Below are 21,895 nucleotides of genomic sequence, written 5' to 3' on the forward strand. Positions count from 1 at the left end.
TTTTGGTGGCTGAGCAAGCCAACTCTGGAAAGGTTAAGTCTGCCACAAGTACCACTCATGAAATTGTCCCTTGCCATTGGTGCAGGATGAACTTTGTTGATGCCTTGCAGAGCTGGCATCTGCTTTGGAGTTTCTGAAACCACATATCGTTGTGGCAAGCTCCTGCCCACAGCTGGTGTCACAATTTGCAAGAGTCGTCAGCTACAGATTCCATTGTTGTTATTTGTGTTGCGGGTTTCAAGTCTCTTTTGACAGCATCCTTGAAGCAGACTTAGTGCACCCTGCTGGCCTGTTGGCACAGTCTCTCTCCTTATATATAATACCCTTGGGGATGTGCCCATCGTTCATCTTGTGTACATGCTGAAGCCAGTGAAGTCGTCTTTGCTTGATATGTGCTAGCATGTTTGGCATGTTTGCCATAGAAAGGACTGCTTCATTGGTGACATTGCTTTTCCATGTGATGTCAAGAATGCATCATAGACACCAGAGATAGAAATTATTGAGCTTTTTCTGTTGTTAGGTGTACGTTGTCCAGGCTTTGCCGCCATACAGCAAAAAGCTGAAGAGGCAGGCCTTATAGATAAGCATCTTGGTCCTGTGGATCAGTTTGATGTTTGTCCATGCTCATTTTGTTAGTCGGCCAAAGCTGGTGGCTGCCTTTCCAATGCATATGAGCTCTTTGTCAAAAGATGGGTTGTCTGTCACTGTAGATCCAAGGTAATAGAATTTGCTGACTGCATCCGGTGGTGTGCTTTAGAGTCTGATCACAAATGGAGACGTAACACCTTGTCCCATAACTACATTTTTCTTAACACTGATGGTGATGGAGAACATGGCATAAGTGTGGAACAGACACACCATGAGCCTTTGAAGCTGGCCTTCCATCTGGGCAACTATGCAGCATCATCAGCATACAGCAGTTTTCTGATCAAGACGTGCTATACTTTTGTGTTAGCTTTTAGTCTTAAAAGTTTGAGGAGTTTCCCATCTGCTTGTCTGTGAGGTGCACCCCTTCCATGTCGACAGGGTCAGTAGGACAGAGAAAAGATACCAAAAAGAGCAGAGGTTAAGACGTGGTCCGGTTTCACCCCATTCATGATCTCAAAACTGTCAGAAGTGGAGCCGTTGAACTGAATGGTGCCATGTGTGTTATCATGGAAGGACTGTATAAGACTTCAAGCTTGGGAGGACAGCGGATTTTGCATAGTATTCGGTAGAGACAGGTCTGACCCTGATGTCAAATAATTTTGTGAGATCCACAAAAGCAAGATAGAGTGGTGTTTGCCGCTCTCTGAGCTTCTCTTATTGAATTATTTTGAAGCAAAACTACTGTTGCTACTTAAGTGAACGAAGAGTTTGCCAAATAAATTAAAATTATGGCCCAAATCCGTTCCAACTGATGCCAATCACAGGAAAAGATACATGCTTATCTGCCAGCATTGGCCAGCCTTCCGATACTGGCTAATCTTTGAAACCTCCATCATAGAAACCCAGGCAGGCCAAGGCATAGCACAGGAGAGGCCAAACCACAGCCCTTTTTATGGCACTCGCTTCTGGGAAGTAAGAATTTAAATGTCCCAAAGCTTATGTTAATTTTTCTATTTCCATCTCAGTTTCATGGTAGAATTATTAAATATCCTGTGGCCGACATTTCTAAATCAAATGACTTATAATTCTTTGAATGAACACATTGAGATTGAGGGAAAAACCTGTGGGTTTAAGATTGTTTGGAGCTGCCAACCTCTGAAACTCTATAGCCTCATCCCAGCGACGGTGCTAAGCCCTCTTACTCCAAAAATGTCCACCCCCAACAATGTCCACCCATCTCCCTCACCCCCAACAATGTCCATCCACCACCGTCACCCGCTGACAGTATTTTCCTGCCTCCTTCACCCTGAGAGTGTTCTCCTTCACCGTTTGCCCTCGACAATCTTTAGCCCCTCTCACCCCTCAAAAATGCTCAAAGCCTTCTCCCCACCTCCCCCCCTCACTCCCCAACATTGCACCCCCTCCCCTCACTCCCTGACATTGCTGACTCTTCTGACATTGGCCAGACAGGAGCCAGGAATTCCAGAAGGTGAGTTGGGAGAGGGTTGTGGGGGTGAGCTCTGACCGGGGACTGGGAGAGAGTGAACATTGGAACGTTGTCCGAGGAGGGGGAGGGGGGTGAGCTCCCTTTATCGAGGAGGGAGGTGAAAGTTGCCGGGATTTTATAGGGAGGGAGTTGAACATTGCTGTGGATTTTGGAGTGCTTTGACACTTCAGCTGATTTACTTGAAGTTTTGCTGGTTTTATCTCTGCCATGAAAAACTCATGTAAAAGTAAATTCATGTAAAAGTAAATTCAGGGTAAAGATCTGGGCCTATGTTTTTATAAATAACTTGAGCCGTAACTTTTAAAAAATATACTGGGCCATAACTTCCGAGATCCCTAAAGATGCGCTGGGGATTCCCTCTCCAAGGTTCCCAGATAAGGGTTTGCACGGCAATTGCCAAGAAATGCAAACTTCCTCTGAACAATTGCCCTGCGCAAGGAACCATCCGAAAATGTGATTTAAATCGCAAACTTCAAATGGTTCTGCCAGGGTTGTACCAATAGTTACCCAGAAAAGGTTAGAAGAATTAAAACCTCTTCTAACTTCTGAGCAACTATTGTAAACATCGAGACCGACCCCCACGGGACTCCCCCCACCCCCCTGACCCCCACCTTGGGACACCCTTGGCCCCGCAGAAGAATGTCCCCTACCCCACCCCCATAGGCCTGACCTGATCTCTGCCAACCTCTGACAATCCCCGCCGACCTCCAGTCCCCCAACCCACCAAAAACCCACGACCTCTGACCCCCCCATCCCCCACATCGCCAGTGCATGCTGCTTTGTGATGTGACTATTAACAATCTTTACCCCATTCCTGTAGACCTTCAGCACAGAATTGCTAAACTGACAAGTTCATTATCACACGTGTGGTACTTCTAAACTTTAACTGAAACACCTTGTTGGGACAGAGTAAGAGGAGCTGTGGTCTAACAACAACAGCTTGCATTTATATAGCACCTTTAATGTAATGAAACACCCCAAGGCGCTTCACAGGAGCATTATAAAGCAAAGTACGACATCAAGCCACATATGGAGATATTAGGTCAGATGAGCAAAAGCTTGGCCAAAGAGGTAGGCTTTAGCAAATGTCTCAAAGGAGAAAAGCGAGGTAAAGAGATGTAGGGAGAGAATTCCAGAGCTTGGGGTCTAGGCCAAGAGTTGGCGAGTGGTTGTTGCTGATATCCCAAGCCAGATGGCTTTTGTCTAAATTCAAAATTATTTCTCACAAGGGGCAGTGGAAATCTGGAATTCTGCATTCCCAAAGGGCAGTGGATGTGGGGTTAATTAAAATTTCCCAGACCTTGAGTGATAAATTTTACATAAATGTAACGAGGGGTATGGAATAATGGTGTGTAAATAGAGTTCAGATACTGATCAGCCATGATATGATTGTATATTGGAGCGGGCTTAAAGGACTGAATAGCCTACTGCTGTTCCTGTGTCTCTTATGGATGTTCCTAATGATTCAAACAGTCAAGCCCAAGCTTTACTCATTCTTAGTAGATAATTTCGGTTTATCTTCACCTTACCGTCTTTTATAACGACTAAAAGTTATATTGGGGCAAGAAAGAAAAGGAAGGAACTGTGTAATATCTGTCATATGAGAAAAAAGATTATGTGGTGAATTATTTTTATTTTTCCATTTCTCAGTCATTTGGCTTCCTCAAAGGATTCTTTTGAATTTGATGATCCAACATTGTTATACAACATCCTCAGTGAGCATGTAAGTCATTGAACCAAGTGGTACTATTCATGTTTTAACATATGATAAATTCTTATTAACTCTTAATTCATATTAATTCATTTAAGAAAGTAGATAAAGAGTTGAGTTTGCATAATTCCTTATCGTAATTCCAAGAAACATCCCAAAATACTTCACATAAAATAAATTATTTAGAATCACAGTAATTGTTGGTATGTTGGTAAAGACATAGTTAATTATACTAACAGCACAGATGGACCAGACAAGCCTCAGAACACAGCAGGGTAGCTCATCTTTTAGAATTTTCGTTGTTTGAATTCCTTTGTGGGACATATAGCATTCTATGGGGACCAAAAGAAAAATTTGCTCTTCAGAATAAAATTCTATTCAGTTTCACCCTATGTACGATTTAATATGTAATGTACTTTGTTTTTTGACTTTCAAGTTGATGGTTCCACTGCTTTTCACAATGTTTCATATTTTTATAACTAATTTTATTCATGCTCCCTTCTCATATCTTGCACGATTCCTATTTGCTTTCAGGCCCCAATCTTGGTTGCTCCTAATTTAACCACTGGATGCTGCACAAGAATGACTTGGAATGAAATGCCCTTTAGTATTACAGGGAGCTGTCTGGGATTGCTTGCTCAACACAAGGGGTGCTGCAGGCATAAACTATTCTTCTGGGGTGCAACATGTTCATCTGTGGCATGTGCTCCATCACTATACTCACCCATAAGTTAAAATGTTTTCACTGTGCCATAAAATTATTTGCATACTTAATTGTCTGATCTATAGTTGCATCTACTGAAGTCACTATGACTACGCTGCAGTGAGTTAACAGGTCCTACATTCAATAAAATCCTGCCCATAGACAATGTAAAGCTTACATTATGTTTAAAACGCATATCTTCTTCAGCACTCTTGTAAGTGAGAAATGCCTTATTGAATCTTGACCAGCCAGTTATTCAAGAATCATTACTTTTTTTTTCACATTACCTTTGTGCTTCAAGGTCACCTTGGTTTAATTCTGGTCTGATATGCTGATGCAATATTGCACCTCAACAAAACATTTTCATTTATCATTGAAAAAAATCAATGCTAAATTTTTTGTATCAGCCCTGCCAGCTATCAAGTGGCTAAAGTGGAATGTATTCTGCTTGAATGCCAGATATTGTTCCTTGCTACCCAGAAGAAATGGTTGCTTGAATGAGGTACTTGTGACGATTAACTGCACCCATGTGCATACCCCAAACTCAGATACTGTATATAAGAGAAAAATGGGGGTGGAACTAAAGCTGTATCATATTTGTTTTCAAAGTTAGTTTAATCCATGACATTAACATCAGAATTTTTCAACATCTGCATTGTCTTGCAGATTGTTTGGGTTTTGAAATGCAACTGGACTACATGTCCCATCTGGCTTTTTGTAGCCATGTGACTGTACCATGTGGCAGTCTCTCTGGAGGCTGACATCTTGAGATCAGTTCAATAAAAACGTCTCACTGAGAAGACACTAATGAAGCTCTGCTGTCTTTAAAAATAAAACATGGTGTCAGGAAGTGGAAATAAAACAGATTTAGAATCCTGGAAATGCTGCAGAGAAGACACTGAGAACCCAGGCACACAGCAATGTTAAAACTGGCTAAAAACTGCTGAAAAAAGGGTAAGGGGAGGCAAACAAACTGAAGGCTGCAAGTAAGATACTGAGTAAGTTAACATGGTTGCTGCAAACCTCCCCCTCTTAGCTCATGTCGAAATGAAAGGCATTATTTGGCAGGATTGGCGGTTTTTCCACTTGCAAAGGCCAAGCTACGAGCTAGCAACAGATTTAATTAACAAGCCAGATGGGATATGTAGAACTGTTGCATTTCAAAACCCAACACCCCCTTTTCATAATGACTTCACACTTCTAACGCTGCTGGGAAGGGACTGCTACAAATTGTATACGACCCTCAATCTAACCAACAAAAAAGAAGCATAGAAAACAGACGGCAGAGATTTTGAAAGCCTTGAACAGATGCGTAGAACCCTGAGTGAATGTTACTTATGAATGCAATGTATTCAACACTAGAGCTCAAAGTGAAACAGAACCCATAGATCAGTATGTGTCTGCATTAACACTGCTTACAGAATCCCGTGAATTCAGACTGCTAAAAGATGAAATGATTAAGGATATGCCTATGAGATCATTCAGTGAGAGAGAGTCTGCTGAAAGATGAAAAACAGGCACTCAAGAAAACAGTAGATGTGTGTAGAAATGTGGAAGTTGTAAAATGTCAGTTAGACCACTTGTATGGCAGAGCAGACTGGGAGCCACATTATGCTGAGAGATTTTCTAGGCCAAAAAAAGCCAAGTAATCGCCGACAAAGAACAGGATGCAAATACTGCAATTGATATCATACTAAGGAAAAGAAGGATTGCTCAGTGTGGTGAGAGCAGTGTTTTAACTGCAAGAAGCAGAATCATTTCGCAAATGTTTGGCGAGGAAGAAGCAACACAAGCCTATACAGTTGGCCATTGCAGAGGTATCAGCAGAAGAGCCTGATCAAGATCTATACACGGTCCAACAGGTTGGTTTTGTCAAGTCTTTAGGGGATGAACGGTTTGTGACTGTTACAACGATGACCACAGAAGGAGAATATCCAGTGAACAAGAAGTATCAGATAGACACTGATGTGTCATGCAACTTAATGACCTTTACAGACCTGTGCGAAATAACTCAACATAGCGATCTGTAAACACTACCCTCGAAGGTATGGTTGAGGCTATGTTATGTCATGATACTCATACTGAGAGGACAAGCTAGTCTGAGAGCCCAATGGAATGGCAAGAAGGAAGATTTAGAGTTCCAGATCATAGATTGCACACAAAAGCCACTCATTTCAGCTGAAGCAAGTCCAAAGCTTGGACTGGTAACCCAAAACATGCCAACAGAGGTTTACAACGTGTCACAGCACAAACAACCATTGAAAGCAGAACAGATTCCAGAGGAGTACAAAGATGCTTTTGCACGGTTGGGATGTCTACCAGGAAAATATCATCTTAGAAGTAGATGACACCGTAAGACCAATTCAGCACCTGTCAAGATGAGTCCCAGCTGCTCTCAAGTCAAGCCTAAAAGACAAGATAGAACAGCTGGAAAATAGGGGAGTAATCGAACAAGTGATAACTCCTAATGACTGGATTAGTAGCATGGTAGCAGTGAAACAACCTAAAAAGCTGCAAATATGCTTTGACCCCAAAGGATCTAAATAAAGCGCTGACGAGATCTCACTACCCCATGCCAACCGTTGAAGGAATTTTGCCACAACTTGTCAAGGCAAAGATATTCACTACTCCAGATGTAAAGAATGGCAACTGGTAAGTGAAACTGGATTGAAGCAGCAGCTTTCTAACTACTTTCTGAACGCTGTTCTTGAGATGCTGATGGTTGCACGTGCCGTTTTGTATTTCCACAGCTCCAGAAGAGTATCAACACAGCATAAGATAGTCAATGATCGTCCCGAAGCAGAGGCTGTAGTGGAAGATTGACAAGTCTATGGACATGGAGACACAATGGAAGCCAGAGTTGACCATGATAAGAATTTAATAAGACTGCTGAAGAGAGCTCGCCAGATGAACCTGAAACTGAACAATAAAAAATTGCAACTGAAAGTGCCTGAAGTAAAGCACATAGGTCATGTATTGATAGTAAAAGGTCTTCGCCTAGATCTAGACAAGGTGAGAGCTGCAGCAACAATGCAGCGGCCAACAGATGTAAAAGCAGTGCTATGATTTGTTGGATTCGTGAGCTATATAGCAAAAGTTTTGTCATTGGAGTGTGAACCATTATGCAAACTCACTGCCAAGGAGGCACAGTGGTATTAAGGAACAGAACAAGAAGCAGCGTTCACGAAAATCAAACAACTACTGACAACAGTGCTAGTGCTGAAGTACTATGGCATCAATGATGAAGTCACTTTGCAGTGGTGACATCAGCGAGACAGGTTTGGGGGTAATCCTAATGCAGCAAGGACAACCAGGGCATTTGCAGCCAGGGCACTAACACAAACAGATCGATGCTGTGTGCAGATTGAGAAAGAGTGCCTGGCTATTGTTTTTTGCTTGTGAGCATTTTTAGCAGTACCTGCTTGGGTGAGACAAAGTAACAGTGGAGTCCAACCACAAGCCCTTTCAAAGCATTTTTTGCAAATCGCTACTATCTGCTCCAAAGCATCTGCAAAGAATGTTACATCATTTACAAAGATATCATCTGGATGTGACAAGCAGGAAAATGAATGAACTTCGCAAACATGCTGTCAAGAGCAGCACACCCATGAAGAAAGTTGAAAATTCTGCAACAGAATGTAAAGCCTTCCAGTTTCAACATGAAGCAGCAGCTAGACATGATCTGGAAGTTATCAACCCAGCAGAGACATTGAATCTGACAGACATGCGCCTTGCTCAAATCAAGCCAACTACCTAACAAGATGCAGCACTACAAGCACTACAAAAAGTAATAATGAAAGGATGGCCTGGGAGCATTAAGGATACACCTGTGGTCACAAGACCCTATTGGACATACTGAGATGAATTGACAGCCCAAGATGGCATCTTGTACAAAGGAAATAGAGATATCATCCCTAAGAAGATGAGGGGAGAAATCCTGAAGCACATCCCTGCAAGCCATCAAGGAATTTAATCGACCCTTGAGAAAAGCAAGAGAAGTGCACTACTGGCCATGTTTGACCAATAGCCAGTGTGGTGTATGTGATGAGTCCCAAGCTAAACAAGCTAGAGAGCCATTGATGATGCATGACATCCCAGACAGACCATGGATGAAGTCGGGAGTAGACCGTTTCACTTTGGCGGGAACTGATTAGCCTATCATTGTAGACTACTATTCTGACTGCTGAGAGTTAGACCAGTTGACTTCAGCAATGACGGGAGAAATGGTAGAATGCCCGAAAGCACACTTCATTCGGTGCAGTATTCCAGACATTGTGATGAGTGACAATGGCCGTCAGTTCACGAGTGAAGAATTCAGCTGATTCATAAAGAATTGGGAAATTCAGTGCTACACATGGTTCAGATGAATAGCCAATGACAACACTCATGAGTACCATTAAGAGACCTGAATGATTTAAAGACTATATTTGCAATTAGGTGCAGAGAACAAATAGTTATTACTGAATAAGAACAGTACGTGTATAGTGGGTAACTTGGGTAACTCACAGTTACACATGATCGTGCATGCAAATATGTCTTCAGTTCATTGGGAAAAGGGAATGTTTGTATCTTTTGTTCGATATGAAAAGGGGAATGTTTTAGTTTTGAAATGCAACAGTACTACATGTCCTACCTGGCTTGCCATAGCCATGTGACTGCCATGAGGCCATCTCTTTGGAGGCTGATATCTTGAGATCAGTTCAATAAAGACCTCTCACTGAGAAGACACTGATGAAGCTCTGCTGCCTTTAACCGCGAACAGGGATGACAGAATGTCACTAAGAAATATGCCAGTCTCATGAATAACATTGCCTGTAATATCACACCATTCTCATGATTAATGAGATACAAACGAGTCATTAAATCAGATTTCATTTAATACAATTCAAGCAGAGACCAAAAAATATGTACTGTGATGCAACTAGTTAAGGTAACCCAAGCTGGGAACATTATACTCTTATTGTGCTATAATTTTGTGTGCATGACATTGTGTAGTATTTTTTAAATTAGGTTTATAGTAGCGTTGAGTTTGAAAGCTTTAGCAAAATAGATCAAATTCTGTTTCTGCAATAAATAGTTGATCCTGTTGGTAAAGTTACAGATTTGTGTTTCCATGCACTCATTAAAAATCACTACATTCAAAGCTGTGTTTTATAAATCTCAGGATCAATTGCCATTCTTGATCTGAAGCAATTTGGTCGCTGCTTATTGAAATGCTGACATTTCTCCGCTGCAACTCTTTCACAATACATTCAGGATTAAGATAGCAATACTGGTGTTCAGGTGCAGTTACAACAGATGTTTTCCTTTTTCTATAGGTCATGCAAATACTTGATTTGGTCAGTTGTATTATGTTTGCCCAGTAACATATAATAGTGACTTACAACAACTAAGAAAATAGTACTGCTTTTATCATACTTTTAATGGGAAATTAGTTTGTGGGGTTGAATGGTTGGGCAATAGAAAATAAAGAGCAAGTATGTAACTGGGAAATTGTGATTTGAAGTGGTGTGTTCTTGGTCCTTTATTGTTCATACTGTCAGTAAGTGATTTACGTTAATATACTTACAGCAACAAAAGCAGTTCTATGGCTAGTGATATGCTAACTCTATCAGTGAAGGAGTAACAGCTAACATTGTTGAAGAACTTTGGTGTTCAGGATACCAAAAGCGTGTGTGCATCATATTGGTGTCCACTGGTGAGTGGAGATGAATAAAGAAAAAATGAAATTTAGTTAAACATAATCAAATACTTAACAGAACATGTGGATTCTGGTTCTGTTGGGAGCCTGTGAATTTTATGTGGGAGATGTACCACATGTCCATGTACTTGTCAGCATTCATGAGGGTAGCAGGTCAAGAATTCAGGTGTATCTTGTTTTTAATTGATGTGGTGAATATAATAATGGGAAAAAGAAACATGGAATCCCTATATTCCATCTCCAATGTGAAGGAAGCGTGGCACATCAGCTTTTAACTTTGAGCTGAAGAGATTGAGTTGCGCTTAGTGGCAGTTGTGAAATATGACCTAATTTTTTTAAAGTTCTCAAATCAATCTGAAGTAGTTTATGTTGGATTGTTTGTAAGTGTTATTATTGGTCTGGAAATAACTGAAAGAGACTCATAGACACTTACAGCACAGAAGGAGGCCATTTGGCCACTTGTGTCCACGCCAGTCAACAAAGGTCTGACTACACCAATCCCATTTTCCAGCGCTTGGCCCATAGCCCTGGAGGCTATAGCAATGCAGATGAATATCTAAGTACCACTTAAATGTTACGAGAGTTTCTGACTCAACCACCCTTTCAGGGAGAAAGTTCCAGACTCTCACCGTCCTCTGGGTGAAAACATTTCTCCTCAACTCCTCCCTTAGCCTTCTACCTTTTAACTTAAATCTATTCCCCTTTGTTATTGACCCCTCTACTAATGGAAAAAGTGTCTTCCTATCCACCCTATCTATGCTCCTCATAATCATACACACCTCCATCGGTCCCCTCTCAACCTTCATTGCTCCAAGGAAAACAACCCCAGCCTGTCCAATTTTTTCTCATGGCTCAGGTCCTCCAGCCCAGGCAGCATCCTGGTAAATCTCGTCTGCACCCTCTCCAGTGCAATCACATCCTTCCTATAATGTGGTGACCAGAAAACTGCACGCAGTACTCCAGTTGTGGCCTAACCAGCGTTTTATACAGATCCAGCATAACCTTCCTGTTCTTGAATTCTGCACCTCGGCTAATAAAGGCAAGTGTCCCATATGCCTTTTTAACCACCTTATCTACTTGCCTGCTACCTTCAGGGATTTGTGGATATGCACACCAAGGTCCCTGTGATCTTCAGCACTTTCCAGGGTCCTACCATTCATAGTGTAATCCCTTGCCTTCACCCTCCCCAAGTGCTTATCTCTCACTTTTCTGTGTTGAATTCTATTTACCACTGCTCTGCCCACCTGACCAGTCCATTGATATCCTCCTGCAGTTTGCAGCTTTCCTCCTCACTATTTACTACCCTAACAATTTTTGTATCATCCGTGAACTGTTTGATCACACCCTCTACATTTAAGTCCAAATCATTTGTGTACACCACAAACAGCAAGGACTCCAGCACCGAGCCTTGCAGAACCCCACTGGAAACAGACTTCCTCTCACAGAAACATCCCTCTATCATCACACTCTGCTCCCTGCCTCTCAACCAATTTTGGACCCAACGTGTCACATTGCTTTGGACCCCATAGGCTCTTACTTTCCTGACCAGTCTGCCATGAGGGACCATATCAAAAGCCTTGCTAAAGTCCATGTAGACCACATCAAATGCATTACCCTCATCGACATTCCTGGTTACCTCCTCAAAAAATTCAATCAAATTTGTCATACACGACCTTCCCTTAACAAATCCATGCTATCTCTGATTAACCTGTGTCTCTCCAAGTGCAGATATATTCTGTCCCTCAGAATTATTTCTAGTAACTTCCCCACCACTGAGGTTAGACTGAGGCCTGTAATTTCCTGGTCTATCCCTTCCTCCCTTTTTTAATAATGGGACAATGTTAGCAATCCTGCAGTCCTCTGGCATCTCACCTGTGGCCAGAAAGGATTTGAAAATTACTGCCAGGGCCTGCTCTCTCCCTATGTTCATTTCCTGTAATATTTCACAGTCCTCCACCCTGATGTCTATACCTGAGTCATCCTTTTCCATTGTAAAAACCGATGCAAAGTATTCATTGAGGACTGTGCCCACATCTTCCGGGTCCACACAGAGATTACCTCTATGGCCCCTAATTTACCCTACTCTTTCCCTAGTTATTCTCTTGCCCTTTATATATTTAAAAAACCCCTTTGGGTTTTCCTTTATTCTACCCACCAATGCTTTCTCATGCACTCACTTAGCTTTCCCATAGGACCATAAGACATAGGAGCAGAAATTAGGCCATTCGGCCCATCGGGTCTGCTCCGCCATTCAATCATGGATGATAAGTTTTTCAACCCCATTCTCCTGCCTTCTCCCCGTAACCTTTGATCCCCTTACCAGTCAAAAACCTATCTATCTCGGTCTTAAATACACACAATGACCTGGCCTCCACAGTCTTATGTGGCAATGAATTTCATAGATTCACCACTCTCTGGCTAAAGAAGTTTTTCCTCATCTCTGTTCTAAAAGGTCTTCCCTCTACTCTGAGGCTGTGCCCTCGGGTCCTAGTCTCTCCTACTAGTGGAAATATCTTCCCCACATCCACTCTATCCAGGCCTTTCAGTATTCTGTAAGTTTCAATCAGATCCCCCCTCATCCTTCTAAACTCCATCGAGTATAGACCCAGAGTCCTCAAACGTTCCTCATATGTTAAGCCTTTCATTCCTGGGATCATTCTTGTGAACCTCCTCTGGACCCTCTCCAGGGCCAGAACATCCATCCAGAAGTGCAGGGCCCAAAATTGCTCACAATATTCTAAATGCAGTCTGACCAAAGCCTTATAAAGCCTCAGCAGCACATCCCTGCTTTTATATTCTAGTCCTCTCGAAATAAATGCCAACATTGCATTTGCCTTCCTAACTACCGACTCAACCTGCAAGTTAACCTTAAGAGAATCCTGGACTAGGACTCCCAAATCACTTTGCACTCCAGATTTCTGAATTCTCTCCCCATTTAGAAAATAGTCTATGCTTCTATTCTTCCTACCAAAGTGCATAACCTCACACTTCCCCACGTTATATTCCATCTGCCACTTCTTTGCCCATTCTCCTAACCTGTCCAAATCCTTCTGCAGCCTCCCCGCCTCCTCAATATTACCTGTCCCTCCACCTATCTTTGAATCATCTGCAGACTTAGCCAGGATGCCCTCAGTTCCTTCATCTAGATCATTAATGTATAAAGTGAAAAGTTGTGGTCCCAACACTGACCCCTGCGGAACTCCACTAGTCACCGGCCGCCATCCTGAGAAGGACCCCCTTATCCCCACTCTCTGCCTCCTGCCTGACAGCCAATCTTCTGTCCATGCTAGTACCTTGCCTCTAACACCATGGGCTCTTATCTTACTGAGCAGCCTCCTGTGTAGCACCTTGTCAAAGGCCTTCTGGAAGTCCAAGTAGATAACATCCATTGGCTCTCCTTTGTCTAACCTACTCGTTACCTCCTCAAAGAATTCTAACAGATTTGTCAGGCTTGACCTCCCCTTGATGAAACCATGCTGACTTTGCCCTATTTTATCATGCACTTCCAAGTATTCTGAAATCTCATCCTTAATGGACTCTAAATTCATTGAGGACTGTGCCCACATCTTCCGGGTCCACACAGAGATTACCTCTATGGCCCCTAATTTATCCTACTCTTTCCCTAGTTATTCTCTTGCTCTTTATACATTTAAAAAACCCCTTTGGGTTTTCCTTTATTCTATCCACCAATGCTTTCTCATGCACTCTCTTAGCTTTCCCAATTTCCTTTTTAAGTTCCCCCGTGCACTTTTTAATACTCCTCTAGGGACTGTGCTGTATTGAGCCCTTGGTATCTGTCATAAGCTTCTCTTTTTTTTCTTAATCCTAACCTTTATGTCCCTTGACATCAAGGGTTCTCCTGACTTGGTTGCCCCCTGTACTTATACTTACGTATTTATGTTGTGTACTAGGCTATTTTTTATAGCCCGTTTATCTCATCATTGAGTTGCTCTACATCACTCAACATTACAGCAAGAATGCAGCAAGCAAAAATGTCAAGGATTGAACAAAATACAACAAAACACTATTTGAAGTACAAACACTAATGGGTTTATCATGCCACTGATCCTTTAAAGGATACGATGATTGCTCATCAATTAAAGAAGCAACTTGGTTTTGGCATTACAGCAAAATACCATTAATTGTTCAATAGGTCATAACAAAGCTCAGTTCAAAATTAGTGTTATACCAATGGTTGGGTTCAATGTAATACAGTGTGACAAAAGAGTGCATTTTTTTTGATAAAGTTAACTCTTTTTAGTTTATATCACAAATTAGCAGCCTTCTTGCTCTAATACAAAGTGAAATACTATGGATGGTGGAAATCTGAAATAAAAACAGGAGAAAAGTCATACAGACTCCAAACATTAATTCTGTTCTCTGTGCATAGATGCTGCCTGATCTGCTGAGTTTTTCCAGCATTTTCTGTTTTTATTTCAGCCTTCTTACTCTTCCTGTTAGCTTCTATTTTTCTAATTTAATTGCTACCAAAATAGTTCTGTACCTGTTTTGCACTACTCCCATCTTTCTAAATTGCATGCTATAGTCAATTTTCTAGATTTGTTGCTATCTTCAAGCTTCAGTTAGTACCTTTCTCATTTTATAACTACATTTTTAATAACATTTTTAATTTTTAATAACTAGCAAACACTAGTGCTTTTTCTGAATTTGGGTTACAAATACAAATTAGCAGTACTATGTATTCACAAGAAGATTATCTAAGAGCTCCTGAAGTGAGGGGAGTGGGTTGAGTTCAAACTGCAGTGTTTAAGTAACCAAGCTGTGGCTCAAATGAAAGAGTTGACAGGACAGTAAATCTAGAATGTAAATTGAGATGTGGAGCAGCCAGGACTGTTGCAAATCCTTGTTTCCTTTGTGGAGATGACCTGGTCCTCAGCAAGCTCCTTAACTGTTGTTAAGAATCTATATTTTCAAAAACTATGTGTTTATTAAAAATTGGGAGGACATTAGAATATCAGGACATTTTCTTAGGAACCGACCTGGAGTTTTTGGATTATAAGTTCACCTTGGACTCTGCGCAGCCTGCCTTTTCCAAGAAATCACATGACTTAAGCTAAATGTCCACCTGAAGCACTTGAGATAAGAGCTATTTGCTTATTTGAACTTCAATTACTTTAATTGCTGGAGAAAAAAAAAACTTCTGTTATCTTTAAAAGGCAGGGGCCCTGGATTTTCTGGAAATCGCCTGACTGAAATGAGTTTTATGCTCTGAACTTGATTTTTGGACCCAGTTTTTGGGGAATAAGCCAAGAAGGAAGGTGCCCTAACTCACTCATTCACTGCCTTGCCTGAAATTCCATGTGTGGTTATCAACCTCCAGCCAGAGAATCCTCACCTCAGTATAACTTGTCTACATTTGGAAACTTGAAAAGCTGAGACGAGAGAGAGAGATCCCAAGGATTGATTTGGCTCTATTCTCCTCCACGCCGAAGCTCCTTTGGAAAGAAACGTAGAAAATAAGTGCAGGAGTAGGTCATTTGGCCCTTCGAGCCTGCTCCAGCATTCAGTAAGATCATGGCTGATCCTCTATCTCAATGCCATACTCCTGCTTTCACCCCATTCCCTTGACGTCTTTAGAGTCTAGAAATCTATCTATTTCATTCTTAAATATATTCAGTGACGACCTCCACAGCCTTCTGTGGTAGAGAACTCCACAGGTTCACCACACTCTGAGTGAAGACATTTCTCCTCATCTCAGTTCTAAATGGCCCAGCCCATATCCTGAGCCAGTGATCAGTCTCCGCACATAGGAAGATGAATCGACAGCTCCAAAACCCTTCGAGCTTTATCCTTTTCCATAAAGTTTTCCAATTGGCCAACCCCTGCTGAGACCTTATTTGTTTTGTGTGTGTTGGGATTTAAAAGGGGTAGATAGTTACACTTACGTATTACAAATTGTTTGTTAACCAGTTTTTGCAAGTTGTTTCAAAAAATAAGTTTTACTACATCATAAATCAATCATGCTGAGTTCGTTGAGAGAATCCTGGTTAAAGTCTCTCTTATTCTGGTTCTAACAATAGTGAAAATAAACATTTGGCCATTTTGATGAGTGACTTAAACATTTACACTTGTGGTGTGACCTGTGAGGTTAGAGAAACTATGCACTCCTCCCATCCCAGTCATGATACTGTGTACACGTGTACTTCCAATTTAGTGTTGTTGAAGAGTATTTTCTGCTTTGATGCCAAGGCACCAGTTCTAACTCTGTAGTCAGGTTTCAACCTGCCTCAAAGAAGAAAGGAACATAGGAACAGGAGTAAACCATTTAGCACCTTGAGTCTGTTCCTATCATTCAGTAAAATCACGGTAGATCTGCAACCTAACTCCATATATCTACCTTCACTCCTATACCTTTAATTCCTTAATCGATCAATATCGATTTTAAAATTTACAATTAATCCAGTATGAATTGGAAATAGTTTCTCCCATTTTACCTTATTTGTTCCCTTACTATCTTGAAAACTTCAATCAAATCTCCCCTTAACCTTCTAAATCTCAGGGAAAGCAGTTTGTTTAATGTCTCCTCATAGCTTAACTCTTGGAGTTCTACTGGTAAATCTGTGCTGCACACCCTTCAACGCCAATATATCCTTCCTAAGGTATGATGCCCAGAACTGGTCTAACCAAGACTTTGTATAACTATAACATGATATCTATCCTTACATTCTATTCCTCTAAAGAGAAAGGCCAGCATTTCATTAGCTTTTTTGATTATTTTCTGTACCAGTTCATTTTTTTAATGATCTCTGTACTTGGACCTCCACTGTTTTCTAGCATTTCACCATTTAGAAAGCATTCTACCCTTTTTAGGTCCAAAGTGGATAACCATATATTTGCTTGTGTTGAAATCCATTTGCTACAGTCTTGCTGATTCACCTAATCAATTACTATCGCTTTGTAATTTTACGAAGCTTACAATACCACCTCTTTGTGGTCATTGGCAAATTTGGATATATGGCTTTCTATCCCATCATGTAATTTGTTAATGAATGCAGTTAATGGTTGAGGCACCAACACAGATACTTGTGGGACACCGTGGCCCAAAATTTACCAACTTGAGATACCTGCCCTGATCGCCCAGATCTGACTCTACTAGTCACATCCTGCCAATTAGAGTACCTGCCCATTATCCCTACTCTGTCTCCTTCTGTTTAGCCTATTTCCTAATCAGGTGAATAATTTGCCTTCAATTCCTTGAGAAGGCAGTCTTGCAGCACTTGGGTTTGACAATATATACCATTTTCAAAGTACTCGGGGCCCACTGGATCTCTTAGGCTCTGTAAATTTACCTGGAGCTGATATTAAGGGTGAGAGTGCTGATGCTCCTGCCCATGTGAGCTAAGCATTTAAATTTCAAGAGTAGCTATGCACAGCCATAAAACCATGCAGATTGACAGTTGCACAATAAATACAATGATGCTGTACTGTCAATCGGAGCAGTGTGGATTCTCAATAATATGTGAAATTTAAACATGTTTATGATCAGATGAATAAATTTGAGATTGCAAGGCAATTTAAATGAACATAAAGTAGCTCACACTGATTATATGTGTTTCATTTCAGCCAACATCTGCCGAGATCCGGGAATTTCTCATTATGATGGCAATTTGCCACACAGTAGTTCCTGAGAAAGATGGCAATGACATTAACTACCAGGCTTCATCTCCAGGTGAGATAACTGGAATATGTTTGTGAGAACTGCGAGTAATAATTGTAGAGTCAAGATAAATGCATAGTGGAATCCATGCCCTCATTTATTGTGCACCAGCTCCTTGCATAGTTTTGGTGTACTTCAGTGGAATATAATGACTTAACAGAGTCACAATCCTGAACAATGCCTTCCTTAGGAGTCCCTCTTACAGCATTAAATCAGAATCATGCAATGTGTTTCATTTGCTTAAATCCCGTTTTATGTTTCTCTTGCACAAATGCACAGACAATTCTCAACTGTCTTGACTCTACAGAGTGGGTACCAACTTGTCATGTTTTCTTAGCTGACAAGCAGAATTCTCCTCTATGTTTTGTTCCTTTATTTGCTCTGGTAGGTTTGTGCAGGGGAGTTTCAGGGCGGTATGTACTTCAGTTACAGTGCTCCATGGCTATGCACAAGCATGTTTTATCCGGAGTGCCATTGGCTAAATTCCCTATGGTTGTATGCAGTGTCTGGCTTTATTTGGGTACCTGTAGCATTAGTTTTAAGTTGTGCTTGATCATTTCCTGGTCCTATTTGTTATCTCCTAGCCATAAACTGTTCACAGCTGGCTTTTCCACTGTACTGTTTGCCTCAAAATCTGTCATTTGCACTGGGGATTAAGCAACAGGGTTCGATACATCACAGGCAGGAATTACTGACAAATCAGAATCTTTAATCCATCAGATGCAGGAACTGATTTTTATCTTTGTGTATCCATTGAGTGTTTAATTGATTTAAATTCGAGTGTTTTAGATATTTGTCATTTACGACTAATGACTTTGAATCATTGTGATTCACAGTGCATCAGATCTGCTGAGGTAGTCAGTCTGGTTAAATGTAATGCTTGTCTGTCCAAATCTATTGCACATGCTTAGACAGCTGGTAGTCCGTTTCTGGGAAGTTAGATCATTTCAAATCACAAAACAGATAATCAAGAAAATACTGGGCAAAATAGAACACTGTTTCTCAGCAAATCGTTGCTCAGGTAAATATCGTATCACTGCAATACAAATCAGTGGAGATGATTGTAAGGTATTAATTCTGTATTGGGAGTTCTGATGTTTGTAATTGATTTTCATATCAGCATAGGCAAAATGCTGGGAAAATTCTAGTTGCAAACAACATAAATGGGGCATTGTCTCATGAGCTCTCTCAGTCACGTGAGAAATAGGGGACATTAAGGTATGCTTTTTTCTCTTTGCTCCTCGTGTTTCCAGCACTTTTCTGATGTGCTTCTTTTGTTTCACAGCCTGCCTGGCCTTGGAATTACTGCCTGACATAATTTCCATTGTTCGTCATATATGTGTGTGTGCGTCTTCCAAATAAATAATTGTTTATTACCATTGCATAGAGCACAAACTGAATGTGGCCAAAGTGGATTGATGTGAGTGAAAGAATAATGAGAGTACCGATATAAGAAGTGAAGTGGTATAAGAAAACATGATTTGGTGCTGCAGTGATACCAGATTTATTGAGCAACAAATTATGAGAAATAGGAATCTGTGTAGCCGATCTTCTCAATTATCTATTTTGTCGTTCACATTCATTTATGAGGTTATTGCAATGTAATTACAACAAATTATATTTATCTGGTGCTTTAATATAGAAAATGACTCAATGTGCATTGGAGGGGAAATGGATTTGGAGCAAGAGTTGAAAAGTTAGGAGAGAAGGCAGAAAATAGGGAGGATGAGATAATGTTTTAGGGGAGTAATGGAGGAAGATAGCAAAGCAGGAGGATTTGTGGAGAAAATAAGGCTGGTAGAGCTGGAAACTGCCATCAGTGTAGGGAGAGGGAATGCACAGAAAGACACAGTTTTGGTGGATTGAAGGCTGCAAACAGTAATATAAAACTAGAGGATGATGCAGAAGTCTTTGGAGATGGAGACAGTGGAAGTCAATGAGATAGGGTGTGGGGCACTGTAGTGCAAGGTATCAATGTTGGAATTTTGAACCAGTCGAGTCAGTAGAAGTTGGAGCTTGGGCAGGTCAATATGGAGCACACTGATCATGTCTAGTGAAAGAAAGAACTCACAGTTTATAAAGTCTTTGTTCATTGGATGCCCAAAAACTTTAAAGTCAGTTAATTACTTTTGTATTATAGCAAACTGTGGTTATGTAGAGCAACACATGCAGAGCAAGGTCCATAAACAGATATCTGTTTTTGGTGGTTTTTGTTGAGGTATAAATATTTGCCAAGGCACCCAGAACACACCCCAGTTTTATATTGAAGAGTGCTGTTGGAACATTTACATGCACCTGGCAGACAGACAGGACCTCAGTTTAACAATCACCTGAAAGACGGGACCTCTGATCATGCAGGAATCATTCAGTACTGCACAGGAGTATCAGCCTAGATTATGTACTTGCATCTCTGGAGTGGGAATGTTAAACACAACCTTCTGTCTCAGAGATCAATGTTGCTACACTGAGCTAAGGCTGACACCAGAGATGATTAAATAATGGATATGGGTGAAGGTGATGTCTGAGAGGAGGCATGCAATGTTTTGCAGTTGAAGGTAAGTGGTCTTAGTGAAAGATACAGGAAAGATCACCAATTGATTTTTTTTACTATTAATTATGGTGGTAATCCTACCTGCTTATTTGCACAGCTGCTGACAGATGTACTTTTGTGCAGATGAAAACTCATTGGTAAAAGCTGCAAGGAAGTTTGGATTTGTCTTCACTGGAAGAACGCCTGATTCTGTCATTATAGAAGCTGTAAGTAAACCTATTGATTGTCTTTACTGGAGGTTGGATGGCTGGAGCAGGTGGGGTTTGATGGTGCATGTGCATTGAACATTTTGGGATGGGGTAGGTTTGATAGGCTTGGATCAGTTGGAGTTTTCCTGTCCATGTTCATAAGTTCCCTAGTTATTGATTGGGGTACTTCATTTCACGCAATGAAATGTTTATGTATTTTCAAGATTTGCTATTTATTTAAGAACTGAGGAACTGTGTTTTCAATTTTTTGAGAAATAACTACATGAAATATTTAAAAATGCATTATTTGTTTTGCCAAGCATCGAGTGTGTTTTGATTGCTAAGGTTTACTGAGAATCACCAGTATGTATCTGAGAAGTTAAAATTGCAAGCCAGACAAAAATAATTTGTTTTTATTTCTCATTTACCAGATGGGAGAAGAGCAAATCTATGAACTCCTTAATGTTCTGGAATTTTCCAGGTAGTGCTTCTCTCATTTAGTACCTCACAATGACCAGTCAAATTGAAGTAACTACATGGAAAAAAATTGCATTTATAATGTACCTCATTATGGCATCCAATATCTTCATACAATGAATTACTTTTATGTGTGATAATCATTGTGTAGGAAAAATAGTGCAGATTGGGCCAAGAGTATAAGGTATTTGTTGAGATCTGAATTTAACTGTTAATTATGAAAATAATGATTCTTAATTTCTCTTTACCTGTTTATATATGAGACTCTGTAGTGGATGCTCTTGATCAAGTCTCAGTTTGAGAGAATGAAATGGGGCTGATTCTTAATACAATATTAGCGTAGTGCAGGCCAAACCTTCTCAAAATTGACCTGTGGCTGCTTGTGAGTTAAACTGTTAGATTTTGAGCTTTTAAATATTTCCAGGTAGCTTAACTTAAACTTTTAAGTGATCATTTTTTAAGTGGTCAGTTCTTTAAATTTCTAATATTTTCAATTTTAGCACTGTCATGATAGCCTTGTCTGTTATGAAATGTGATTTTTGCTCCTGATTGATCTCTGGTAACAGTGAGCATTTGGAACAAAAGTTGGAATACGTTCATACATCTTTATGACATCCTGATTGTAGGTAGAAACTGCAGGCTTTCTGTGCTTACTTTTATTGTGTCCATATTTTGAGTTATATTTTTGAGGACAGACATCAGTGGTGTGCTCTGTGCAGTTGAGGCTGATAATGTGCACAGTGAAAAATGAATAATTGTAATGTAACATCACCCTTATCAGCTTGTAATCC

General features: G+C 40.7%; 1 protein-coding gene across 2 annotated transcripts in view; it reads left to right on the top strand.

Annotated features, from left to right (window-relative positions):
- atp8a2 (ATPase phospholipid transporting 8A2) overlaps positions 1-21,895 on the top strand; it is a 631,244-nt gene that overhangs the window by 223,221 nt on the left and 386,128 nt on the right. For both annotated transcript variants that reach the window (XM_041199633.1, XM_041199634.1), the window contains 4 exons: positions 3,746-3,818; positions 17,795-17,900; positions 20,563-20,645; positions 21,059-21,108. In XM_041199633.1, the coding sequence (XP_041055567.1) occupies positions 3,746-3,818; positions 17,795-17,900; positions 20,563-20,645; positions 21,059-21,108 (312 nt within the window). The remainder of the gene's footprint in view (positions 1-3,745; positions 3,819-17,794; positions 17,901-20,562; positions 20,646-21,058; positions 21,109-21,895) is intronic.

This window comes from Carcharodon carcharias, chromosome 11, assembly GCF_017639515.1.
Source record: "Carcharodon carcharias isolate sCarCar2 chromosome 11, sCarCar2.pri, whole genome shotgun sequence".
Taxonomy (NCBI): domain Eukaryota; kingdom Metazoa; phylum Chordata; class Chondrichthyes; order Lamniformes; family Lamnidae; genus Carcharodon; species Carcharodon carcharias.